The sequence below is a fragment of the Ostrinia furnacalis genome, unplaced genomic scaffold, assembly GCF_004193835.3.
Source record: "Ostrinia furnacalis isolate ACB-3 unplaced genomic scaffold, ASM419383v2 OfSCF2395, whole genome shotgun sequence".
In the NCBI taxonomy this organism is placed as follows: domain Eukaryota; kingdom Metazoa; phylum Arthropoda; class Insecta; order Lepidoptera; family Crambidae; genus Ostrinia; species Ostrinia furnacalis.
Genome location: NW_021132634.1, coordinates 357,893 through 370,774, shown reverse-complemented (window position 1 = coordinate 370,774; position 12,882 = coordinate 357,893). Strand labels below are relative to the sequence as shown.

The following is a 12,882-nucleotide window of genomic DNA, read 5'->3' as shown; positions in this document are numbered from 1 at the left end:
AAAAATATAGGCCACGTACTGGAAAACGCAGCGTGGACCGTCCACCAACAAGGTGGAGTCATTGGGGGAGGCCTATGTTCAGCAGTGTACGTCCTGTGGCTGAAATGATGATGATGGTAATTAATTATAAGAATATTTAACCATTTAATTATTATAGTTACAAAATAGGATAAGTACCGAAATTAAAACAAACTAATATACTGTGCAACCTACTTTCCTACGAGTAAAGAGCTAATTTCTAGATTATTTTGGAACTTAAACAATCAGCTATCACTATCAATTTGACAAGAAGCTCAGTTTTCAGCAATTTTTCATACACAATTTTATGAATGACTTTCTAGACCTCCTTTACTGGGAGGTCCACCAACCGGTTCCAAAAAGGCCGGGTACCTTAAAAAAGACATTAAAAATTAAAAATTCTACTTGCGTAAGCCCCGCCCATCTTGCGTCTCTCTCGTAAGCTGTCCCGCTCGCAGCTTTGTAACGAAACGCCTTGTTATTTGACGCCAAGCCTTGCCGTTGCGAGGGTGTGTGATTTTAATTTTGAATTGACAATTTTTTTCGGTACGGTTGTGAATGTGAGATGTGATTTTGTGATGGTGATTGGATTTTTGGGTGAGTAACACTTTTTTATATCCAGTTATTTTATAATTAATTCAAATATTAACTATTATACCTACTTAATTTATCGGAGTTTTTTCAAATATGAATGATATTTTTTTAAATCATATAGAGCCGCTTTTACATTTTTACGGGGATAAAAATCACGTCTAATAATTACGTAGGTATTTAAATGTTTTCCTTTTTAATATGTAACAGTTTTATCTTTCGAAACTTATTTATTTTATAGTCTGTTTGAAAAAATTTAATACATAACAATTATGTGGTTTTCCTAAATTAATTTAGTGTGTATTAAAACTTTCTAGCTCTTGCTAAGCAAGTGTTTAAAATAGATAGGTACTTATTTGAATTCTAATCTATTCGATTTGTAATAAAAAATAGGCTTTCTTGGTAGTTCTGCCGTTTGCAATTTATTAGTTCGTTACTTTATCAAATAACTACTTTACTCGTATTTGCCGATCGTAGCAAAATAATTATTAGGATCTTGGGAAAGCTTCTTGCTCTAAGTACTATAAATCCTAACTTTGACACTTATTTACCTAAGTACTATTTCTGTTACCTAGGTATACTTTTCTAAAAATTTCAGACAAGTGATAATAACTCTACTATCTAGCCGGTTTGTTGTAACATTTTCAGTAGGCTTTGTTACATAAGTTTAGTATACGTTAAAACTATCGAATATAATGAAAGATATCAGTGTGCCTACCATGAGTTTACGTTAGGTGTGCTCGCTAGCGACTGCGTAAAAAAATGACATTTAAATGTACCTAACAGTTTATTCTGAGAGATTAACTATTAGACTAACAGATCTTGGATACAGTGTGCCTACCATGAGTTTACGTTAGGTGTGCTCGCTAGCGAATACGTCAAAAAATTCTATGACGATTTTATTTCTTGAAAGTAGCCGCTAGGGTCGCTGCACAATATGTCATACATTTAAATGTCATTTTTTTACGCAGTCGCTAGCGAGCACACCTAACGTAACTCATAATCATAATCATAATCATAATCATTTATTTATTGCTTCATAAGTGTACATAGGTGGTGATCTTAAACTTAGTCTCAACTTATGACCCTGTAAGGGTGTTGCAAATCTTGTATCGTAGGTACATTACAAAATATTCTACAATGGTAGGCACACTGTATCCAAGATCTGTTAGTCTAATAGTTAATCTCTCAGAATAAACTGTTAATAGTCTATCAAAGACTATCAGCAAGTAAGTAGTGATACCTTCTGAGCCGCTAATCCGCCATAGCCGTCTGACACGGCTCAATCGAGCCGACGGCTTATATTGTGTTGTAAAAATAAACAACAATTAAAAGTTAAACTATTTAGACAAGGTTTATTCTTCACTGGCCCATTTATTGTCCCGNGGATCAAATAATATTGTCCCATATAATTATACATGTATAAATATGAATGTTTTCCTATTTAATTATAAAAAAGTATCTTGGATAATTTCGATACCCACCTACTATGTTTCCAGTGACTTTTAGAATGAAATTCATAAAAATTATGAAGGTAATATTTTTCAGTTAGCCTATTTTCCTAAATTAAGTTAAAATATATTAATTTTCTTAGCTCTTGTTTAAATACTTAATTAAATTCTAAATCTATTAAATTTGTAATAAAAAATAGGCTTTCTTGGTAGTTCTGCCGTTTGCAATTTATTAAGTCGTTACCTCATCAAATAACTAAGTACTTTACCCGTAATTTGCCGCTCGTAGCAAAATAATTGTTAGAATCTTGGAAAAGCTTCTTGCCATTTAATTCCTAACTTTGGCACCTATTTACCAAGTACTATTTCTGTTACCTAGGTATACTTTTCCAAAAAATTTCAGGCAAGTGATAATAATAACTCTACAATCTAGCCATAATATTTCGTTGAAATTTTCAGTAGGCTTTGTTACATATGTATAAGTTTAGTATAAATAAATAAATACTTAAATAAATATCCTTGGCCATTTTTACACTGCGCCGCTAGCCCCAAACTAAGCAAAGCTTGTACAATGGGTACTAGACAACGGATATAAACATACTTAAATACTTTTTTTTGTAAATACATACATATTATACATAGAAAACACCCAGACACGTCATAGTATAGGTTAAAGCTATCGAATATACCTAATGGAAAATCTTTTAAATCCAAAATCTGTAGATCCAATAGTTAATCTGTCAGATAAACTGTTAATAGTCTATCAAATACTATCAGCAAGTAAGTAGTGATACCTAATCCGCCATAGCCGTTTGACATGGCTCAATCAAGCCGACGGCTTATATTGTGTTGTAAAAATAAACAACAATTAAAAGTTAAACTACGTAATATAAGGATCATTCTCTCACAATTTTTTTATCTAATTTACTTCCAGCGAGATCCGAATCCGTAACCTCGGGATATTGAGCATGTGAACTGCGAACCTTATGCCCGTTTTCACCATCAATCCCTAATTTTTAAGTGAGCCCCTTGGTAACACGTAACAGGAATTTTGTTTTCATAGGGGTCACTTAAAAATTAGGAATTGATGGTGAAAACGGGCAATAAACTAATAGGTCACTGCTCTCTTTTAATTACCTGGCTATTTCTCAGTATTCAAGAAAGATTTATGAATAATGAAGAGGATTATTAATAAAAGTTATGAAAATATAATCGTAACAAAAATAAGGTTTTAGGCCACAAATAGCTCCATGGTGTTGGCGCCGCCGTTTCTTCTTAGCACTGTCCAATGTCCAATTATTTAGTATCCCAAAGTAGTGGTTGGGACGTGTTAAAGTTCTCTTTAAGCCTACTTACAATAAGAACCCCCTCCTTTTTTGAAGTCGGTTTAAAATAAATAAGTTTTTGGCCTCATATTATTGAGCCAGAGACCAATTTGGTGCGTTAATTTTGTTATTTTTAACTAGCCTTGTATTGCTCTTTTTATGGTACCAAATAATCATTATTTGAAAGAAAGAAAGATACATTTATTACAATGGACATCACACAAATACAGGCAATTACATAGACATGACAGTGGCACATAATAAAGGAAGAAAAAATAACGAGTCAAAAGTGGCACTGCTCAGTTTGAGCAGTGCCACTCATTCACAAACAAGATGCCCACTGCAATGGGACCCCACTCAGCGTATGCCGTGGCCCACGGTAACGAAGGCCACGGCCCTGGTTTTCAGTGTGCCCCATGCCGAGTGAGGGTCACCATATTTCTGTTTTTTCAATAGTTTTTCACTCGAAAAGGATATAAAAATGTAAATTTTCTAGGAAACATGTTTGTTTTCGCAACATGTCCGGCGCGGTGTTATTGTAATGATGTTTGTATTTTTACGGAGCGACGACGGATTTTAAAACGTTATTATCAAACTTTCTGTCGGTTCACCATTTCTGTGACATTCGAGTGCAGGTTACTTAATTATTACCTAATAATTTTCTAGAATCAATTGAATATTGTGCATATTGTTATTGTGTTAACGAAAATAATAAGTAGGTAGAAACAAATATTTTATCAAATATTCTTTGAAGACTTTTCTCGAGAGAAACTGAAAAACTGAAAAGTTTCTTAGAAATATTTCAAATTCTGACAAAAACTGAAAGTTGTTATTTCTATGGGTTTTTTTATGCATAACAAGGCCGGTATTTGACCACAATCGCACCTGATGTTAAGTGGGATGCAGTCTAGTACCTATTCACTCTTGCCTTGAAAAGGCCCGGATTTGGAGATGAACTCTTACCTTCAGCTTGATCATCATTTTCTATTAGCTGAGACTCAGGCCAATCTTCGTTGTGGTAAAAAAATCTTCATGAAATCTGAAGCGTATTATAATGACAATGAACACAAACAATTTCAAATAAGTTAAAATATAAATAAAACTTCTAGGTATGTAAAATAAAACTTTCCAGGTATTTCTATAAAGAAATATGCGACACTTAAATCTGCTTGCGTGTGCTTTAATAAGTATATTTTTTCCGTAACTCGGCATTTTTTTTATAAATAATAGATTTGACGTAAGTTAATTCGCTTTTGTAAACAATGATTTCGTAATTTGCTATTGACACTAATGCTAGGTCATTAACTCCTTTTCACTCGGTCTAGGATTTTCATGTTGGCGAAAAATATTCAGGTTATTTTTTCTATTACATAATACTATAGAGTACCATTCAACATAATAATTGTTGTGTTTGCTTTGTTTTAGGATACAGTAATTAAAATCATTTGTGATGAAATCCACCAACATGGATACCTGCTCAGACCGCTTGAGTCCATCCAGTGACTCTACTAGTGAGTCAGAAACGTCTCTACCCCCGTTCCCGTACGAGAACCAAAACAACTTCTATCAACAAGATGTACAAGAAAAACAGTTCTTCTCTTGCAAACAGAAATCACCGAGAAACGACGAACGAAAAGAACTCTACCTGCAAGAGAACAACAAATTCGAGAACTACCTAACGCCGCAGAGAAACAAAAAGTTTTTGAATTTCGAACTCAAACTGTCACAGAATGACAGTTTCTTCAATCAAATAGAAGACGATCGGAATATGCGGTCGGCTTATTTTAACGACGTTCCAAATTTGAAAAGCTGCGCGAACGAGAATTCAAATTTGACAGACGTTAAAATAATGAACCAGCAGGTGGCGTTCGAAAATGGCGTCGGGAGTGAGAGAGAGAGGGTTCCGCAGACGTTTTTTAATGAGAACGAGAACGCGAACATTCGCAGATGCTTGAATTTTAATTCGGAGCAGGTTCAATGCGTGTGTGAGGCGTTGCAGCAGAAGGGGGATATAGAGAAACTGGCTGCTTTTCTTTGGAGTTTGCCGCAGAGTGAGCTCATGAGAGGGAATGAGACTGTTTTGAGGTAATTTTGCATTTTTTAATTGAATTGAAGTGTTAAACCCTTTTTATATGCATGCTTAGTAGACAACACATAGAATAAGACTCCTAGAATTTTGTGGCAGTTTGTTATGGCAGAATTTCTGTAGTAACTTAAAATGTTGTCGATATTAACAACTTCAAAACCCAGTTCAAGCCTATTGTCTTAAAAGAGATACATGATTCTATTCTATCTACGCTGGTTTTAAAACTATGCCCATAACTTTTACTTTTGTACTTAGCTGAGGCTTTATTTTAGGGTCCGACTAGNAAATGGCGTTGGGAGTGAGAGAGAGAGGGTTCCGCAGACGTTTTTTAATGAGAACGAGAACGCGAACATTCGCAGATGCTTGAATTTTAATTCGGAGCAGGTTCAATGCGTGTGTGAGGCGTTGCAGCAGAAGGGGGATATAGAGAAATTGGCTGCTTTCCTTTGGAGTTTGCCGCAGAGTGAGCTCATGAGAGGGAACGAGACTGTTTTGAGGTAATTTTGCATTCTTTTTTCGTCTACGGATGATAATATCAATCATCCGTAAACGACACTTTAGAGTTTATATTTTTGTTATAAGATTTATTGGCTTGTTTGTTATAAGGTAGAAATTAGAATTTCTGTAACTAAAAATGTTGTCAAAATTAGCAACTTCAAAACCCAATTCTCGCATTGATCTATGTATCAAAATAAATTTATGATTCTATTCTATCTACGCTAGTTTTAAAACTATACTAACCGTAACGTTCACTTGTGTTACTTAGTTGAGGCTTAATATTTGGGCTTCTCTGTTAAAAAGAGTGTAGCAGTTTAACACTAGTTGAGATTTTACAGATCTTCATACAGTATTTTTTTTCAGAGCGCGAGCACTAGTAGCGTACCACCGAGGGGTCTTCCAAGAGCTCTACGCGATTCTGGAAGCACACACGTTCCCTCCAAGGCACCATACGGCGCTGCAGGATCTGTGGTTCAAAGCGCACTATGATGAGGCACAGAAGGTCCGGGGAAGGCCCTTGGGTGAGTCAAAATTCTACCACATTCTAGAGAAAATAATATCATATTATGACCGCGTATCCGCTCTATCTTAAAAACGCACCGCAAACCGTTTATGTGCTAGCACCCTAAGGATACCCAAATGACCGATGATTTTTATTCACCATCATTATACAGGGTGTCCCAAAAACAATGGATAACCTTGTGTAACTATCGATAAGCCTCACTATGGTCTCTCTAATATGAAAATTTGATCAGGTAAAAGTTTCGAGGTAAAATCGAGATTTTTAAGTTTTTTTTGTATTTTTAGATAATTGTCACATGTGATTGCGACACGAAATTACGAATTTTCTTTTCTTCTTTTTCATTTTTTTAAAATGCTTGTTTGTTGAATTTCATGAGAAAAACTAAACACGGGTGGCAATTTTCTAAAAATAAAAATCTTGAAATCTGTGATATTTTTACTAAGGACAAATTATGTTGATTTTATAGAGATCTTGAGGAGGCCAATCGATAGTTGTAAGGTTATCCATTGTTTTTGGGACACTGTATAAGTTTCCATTGTTTTCTTGTCTATACTTCTGCAACCGACTTGGTGTACAAGTATGACCCTACATTCGTTCTAGGCTGGGCAAGTTCTAAAAAAGTAAACGATCTTTTTTAGGTGCCGTAGACAAATATAGACTAAGGAAGAAGTATCCGCTCCCCAAGACGATATGGGATGGAGAGGAGACAGTGTACTGCTTCAAGGAGAAGAGCAGGAACGCCCTGAAAGACTGCTACTTTAGGAATAGGTGAGTTGATATGATGTGCTCTTTTAGGCTAAGAACTTATGGCGCGATTTTCACCCGCGCCCGCGGCGTGAGTTCTTATAACCAGGGTTCGAAAATATCCGATATTTATTATAAATATCAAAATATCGGATATTTATGATATATATCCGATATATATCAACTTTGATATANAGATCGCTATTATGTAAGTTAGATCAGTTTACACATTTTTTTTCTCACCACAAAATTGGTGTATATTGATATAAGTAAAATTTTTTGGACTATTTACCCTAAATGACCTGAAATAATGATTCCTCATAGTGTAATTACTTATGTTTGTTTTACAACTTTTTCTAAAATTGAAGAAACAAAAAAATATCAACAGAAATGGCGTAAAATGTTTCACTTTACACTTGTTAGCGGGTGGTCAATTCAGTGTGGTGTAAAATGATTTATGTCCCATTATATCACTTTACACGAATGCAAAGTTGTCGTGCATGGTGATATAACTAGGTTTTTATTTAATTACGAAAAAACCACATGCTATATTTCCCAAACTGGCACACTGCCTAATCATATCTAATATAGCTGACCCGGCGAACTTCGTACCGCCTTAGCGTAGAGATTTTCTCAATATTTTTTTCCGTAAGAACCATCCTTGGACTTCCACAAACATTTAAAAAAAAGAATTATCGAAATCGGTTCAGCCGTTCACACGTGATGCCGTGACAACGCGAAACGGGTTTCATTTTTATATATATAGATTACCTTTCACCTAAAAAATATTTCATCCAGTTATCTCTAATAGCGACGAAGCAGGATTTTTTTTAACTTCAAATGCGATTTCCCAAAAATCACCATTTTTGACTTAAATCCCTTTTCACTGGGGGTACAGATATATCGGATATATATACGATATATATCTTGATATATATCCCTTGATATATGTATATCCTCGAACCCTGCTTATAACCGCGCAATAACCGCTCCCGTGAGTTTTGAAATAAAACCGCAATTCCACAACCGCCGCGGGTGAAAATCGCGCCGTGAGTTCTTAGCGTTAGTCAACTGGCAATACCAGCAGTTGTTTGATCACAATTTCTGTCTTTGTATTCGGTAGGTACCTTAAAATTATGTAGCTTTATGATAAAAAACGAAAATCTGAAAACATGTCCCTTACTAGGTTCTTAAATGGTTCAGCCGAGCGGCACAGACTACATAACAGCCAGCGTCAATTTTAGTTAAATTCTTATTCCTACTGTTTGGGTCTAGAACCAAAAAAATGTCTTTCCATGGTTTCTTTTATGTACCTAGTTACTTCGCGCGCCACTCATGTAAAAAAATTAGCTTATTTCAGCAGCCTGAATACGACTGGAGTTTAGTTAAAATTATTTTTAATCCAGTAACAATTTTAAAAGCAGAAATATTATTTCTCCTTCTTTTTATCTACCAGTGAAAACCTGTATATCTATCTATTTAACTAGCTAGTTTAAACTTGAAAAAAAAAAGAGAGAAAAAGTGTCGGTAGGCATCCCAAGTCCCCCAAAAGCCTTTAGTAGAGTGTCATGCTCCTGCATTGGAGACTTTACCTTCTGATGATGACGATGATCAGCTTTTAATACAAAACAGTCATTCCTTTTAGATACCCCACCCCGGACGAAAAACGGGCTCTAGCCAAGAAGACCGGCCTGACCCTCACTCAGGTGTCCAACTGGTTCAAGAACCGACGGCAGAGGGACCGGACCCCCCAACAACCTAATCGACCGTAAGTAACCACATTTTTTAAAAGTAAAAAGTAAAAAATGTTTTATTTGACAAAAACAGCGACATCACATTTACATAAATTACAAAAAGAAAAACATTGTGCCCTTCTGTCAAATAGGGCCTTCTTAGCATTAATCAGGGCATGCCGTGTGCATGCCTCGACACCGATTTTCAGCGGGTCCCTTAACGTTGCTGCGCCCTACCGCCGAAGGAAGCACTCCGTAAAGTGCCTGTACGTCGGCGGGAACACGCAATAAGGGGGCGGCAAAATTATGTATCCATAAAAACAAACACAAAAATCAAATAAAAAGTAATAAAAACAAAACAACAAATCAACAAAACCAATTGAACTGGACTTATGGTCTAGGTCTTATTAACTATAGGTGCGCTTAACTCAGTGCCTGAGCCCCGATTACGGTAACTTTTAACGTCTACAATCCAGACGCGCTTCATCGATTCTGCGATACGATTGGTCAAAACAGCTGACGTACGCTGTTTTGATCATTACGCTGACCAATCGTATCGCAGAATCGATGAAACGCGTCTGGATTGGAAACGTTAAAAATTACCGTAATCGGGGCTCTGAGGTATGGGAGCGGCACTCACAGGAGGGGTGACATTGACATAATATGATGTGACAGAGCATAAATTTGAAAGAGATCCCAATAGAGCAATGCATGACCATTTTCAAGAACTGGCACCGGTAATATGGCGACTCGGATTCAAGAAGGCCGTAACTACTGAAGAGCAAGTTGCTGATGGATGATTCTGGCTACTAGGTGTAATGTATAGTCTCGTTGACTTTTGATGTTACAAAACACTCTCTCGTGCCGCTTCTAAGTATACCTCAGATACTGAGTTAACCGCTAGACCTATGTAGATTTTAAAGCGGCTTCGCCCGCGTGATTTTCGGTATGTCACAGAAAGATGTTTGCGCGCGTATCTTCCTTTTAAAAACACGTTTAAAAACTAGCCTATGTTTTCCCTGGGTCTCAAACTACAATTTAAAATTTTACTAAGCCTTTACGTGGACTTCTTGAAAGTATTGAAAGTGATGTTATTTAATTTGTCTACATACACTCATGCACAGTTACGAACATAGTGGTTAAATTATCTAACATTGATTCACTTTGATTTGGATGAACACATTTTTTTTTCGAAAATAAAACAGACTGCTAAACTTGACGCTTCAGTTTCCCCTCAAGAAATGCTTATGTTTTTTCTTCTTTATGGCTCTCGCGAAAATATTTAGTTTCGAACAAGATAAGATAGATGAAAAGAAAGACTTACGTACGACGTTGTTCTTGATGAGCGATGAATACTTTTCCGAAAGACTCGCGCGCCGTTTGGCTGGTCTGAAAAAAATTCTTCGTTATCAAGACTGAAATCAACACCACAAGAAGGTACTTATGGATACAAACAAAAGTTAACCTTGAGACAGGTCGCCCATAATTTTAAAACAATGCGGCTACAGACACAACTTTTTGATGTTTTGTTTTGAAGTTGAACTGTAAGAATTAATAACGCCGTAGCTGAAATTTACAAGTGGTTTAATAATAAATTGTCAATTAATAAACTACGCGCTTTTTTGCTCAGAAATTACTTAGGTTACTTAACTACGATTCTCACAAATAAAAATAATTATATTAATTAGTTATTACCTAACTAATAGTGGTTACACGAAAGCTAATAGGCTCTGAAACTTCTGGACAGATTTTAAAAATTCTTTCACCACTAATCCTGCATTATTTCTGGTGAATGTGAATAGTTTAAGAAATTAGCCAAAATGCCCGCCCATTGAACCATGTGCTACTGTTTTTTGCCAGGTTTTAATAATTGCTGAGCATAATGTCTTTTGGTAACAAAAGGCCAAAGACAATAGACGAAGCCGGGGCTCAAACATGTGCGTAACATGCTACCGGGCTTGTCAGTAAAGTAGTGATTTATGATGCTTTTAAATTACTTTTGGGTTTATGTCGTTGAAAAATCTAATGGTATTTTTTTAAATCCATAATATTCGTCCCATGCAGGATCCGACCTTACTGACACACCAGTGCACCGCTTTAAACAATAGGTAGGTACGCGAGCAACTAATCCATAAGTACAACTATCTTAATGCACTACGATTATGACCTACTTATTCCTGTTGCCTTCTAACTAAGAATTATAGCATGTAGGGTAATTAAAAAAAACACACCTAGGTGTATGTTATTGTGTTAGGGGTAGGTGCACTACAATAGTCGTTGGACTGTTGTGGTGTCGTTCGTTCGTTCGTTTCAGCCGAAAGACGTCCACTGCTGGACATAGGCCTCTTCCAAGGATTTTCACAAAGACCAGTCCTGCACCGCTCGCATCCAGGCGCCTCCCGCGACACTTCACTAGATCGTCGGTCCACCTAGTGGGAGGCATGCCCACGCTACGTCTTCCGGCTCATTTGGTGTCGACTCGAATTAGTGACCATCCAATCGACACTCAGACTGACACCGCTGGGCTATCGTCACCAGTTATAAATCAAATCAAATATTTTTAATTAAGAAAAATTGGTTTAAACGACGATTTGCATCGCCGAATCTCGCAAAAAACCGGGACTTTTTCTTCGACATTAACGACATTCCGTTACGGCTGTAGCTCGGAACCTCGGAACGTGCCAATTTCAAATTTCGAAAACAATGGGTGCCATTTTGAGTCCACGATTTTTAATGCAACGACTTTCGGGTCCAATTTCATGAAGGACTTTAGGATTTCTTAAATTGTTTGGAATATTTTGCACTTTTTAAAATGTTCTAACAAAGCAGAGCCTTATCTAAAAGATGACATTGTCATAAGTCATAAGACTACCTGCTTCAGATCCAAATATCCCGGGTTCGATCCCCAATCGGGACAAACATTTCTGCGTGTTCATAGGTGGACGTCCATTGCTAAACATAGCCCCGAATGCTTTCTATGCTGCCCGGTTGATAGATATTAGCGGCCTGCGTCCAACGCCTTTCTGCTACCTTTACGATGTCGTCTGCCCATCACATAAAATCAGGTACTAAAGACGTAATATTTTTTCTTTCTTTACAGAGAAATGCTCGTACCTGCCCAGTATGCAGGCCCTCAAGGAAGCCTGGCCCAAGCATTGATACCAAACGCCTACTACCACCAGCTCCAGAATCCAAACCATTACCTGCACGGAAACACCCCTTAAATAAGTGTTGCCATAAAATTAATACGTAAATAGTTACAAATTTGTGATTTTATATTTTAAGGTACCTAAATATTTTATTCGAGATTCTTTTTAAAATATGAACATAAAATTTAAGCTCATGGCTTTATTTACCTCATAAAAATAGCCTCTTTTTCAGTATCTGAGCTTAATGTAGGATTTAAAAGTTTTGCCCTTCAGACATTGGATTTTAAAGTATTTTCTATAATACTTATTTCCCCCAAGATTTTTGTATTGTCGCTATAGATTGCCACACACACTATAAATATAATATTCTATCATTTTTATGACGAAACTTAGATTATTGTGATCATATAAACAATAATTATTTGTTACTTTTCCTCTTAATGATTCCTGCTAATAATTGTAATTAAAATAAGTAGTAGACAGTAAACTTTTTAGTTACTTATGTCAAGCGTTGTGTTAACTATTGTTCCTATTTGATGGTAGATTCGTTTATAATATTGTTTTAATACAGACTATTATTCTTTGAGTAGGCTAGATGCTTATAACTATTTTAAGGACTACTCAACATTAGTTATTATGACTCAGTAACTTATGAACCAGAGTTACTATAGTATTTTAAACAGAGACTGTAATAAATATAGGCTTTCAAACCATGTAAATATAAATTAAGGTGCTGTTTCAGTTTAATCATTGTATTCTAGTCT

At 36.1% G+C, this 12,882-nt stretch overlaps 1 protein-coding gene across 2 annotated transcripts; it reads left to right on the top strand.

Annotated features, from left to right (window-relative positions):
• The first annotated feature begins 510 nt into the window (after nucleotides 1-510).
• LOC114355370 (homeobox protein SIX3) lies at nucleotides 511-12,859 on the top strand. 2 transcript variants are annotated; one of them, XM_028308174.1, is made up of 7 exons: nucleotides 511-615; nucleotides 4,811-5,259; nucleotides 5,758-5,968; nucleotides 6,333-6,490; nucleotides 7,131-7,260; nucleotides 8,882-9,004; nucleotides 12,070-12,858. In XM_028308174.1, exons 2-7 carry the CDS (start codon nucleotides 4,836-4,838, stop codon nucleotides 12,191-12,193), a joined length of 1,170 nt encoding a protein of 389 aa, XP_028163975.1. In that variant the 5' UTR covers nucleotides 511-615; nucleotides 4,811-4,835; the 3' UTR covers nucleotides 12,194-12,858. The 2 variants fall into 2 exon arrangements, with proteins under 2 accessions (XP_028163975.1, XP_028163976.1); XM_028308175.1 differs by lacking the exon at nucleotides 5,758-5,968 and having other exon boundaries at nucleotides 4,811-5,470; nucleotides 12,070-12,859.
• Nucleotides 12,860-12,882: the final 23 nt, after the last annotated feature.

What these genes read in the sequence shown, in the direction of transcription:
- LOC114355370 (XM_028308175.1), top strand. Translation starts at nt 4,836, where the DNA reads ATGAAATCCACCAACATGGATACCTGCTCAGACCGCTTGAGTCCATCC. An exon ending in GGTCCGGGGAAGGCCCTTGG is followed by an intron (nt 6,491 to 7,130) that starts GTGAGTCAAAAT and finishes GATCTTTTTTAG; the next exon opens with GTGCCGTAGACAAATATAGA. An exon ending in GACTGCTACTTTAGGAATAG is followed by an intron (nt 7,261 to 8,881) that starts GTGAGTTGATAT and finishes CATTCCTTTTAG; the next exon opens with ATACCCCACCCCGGACGAAA.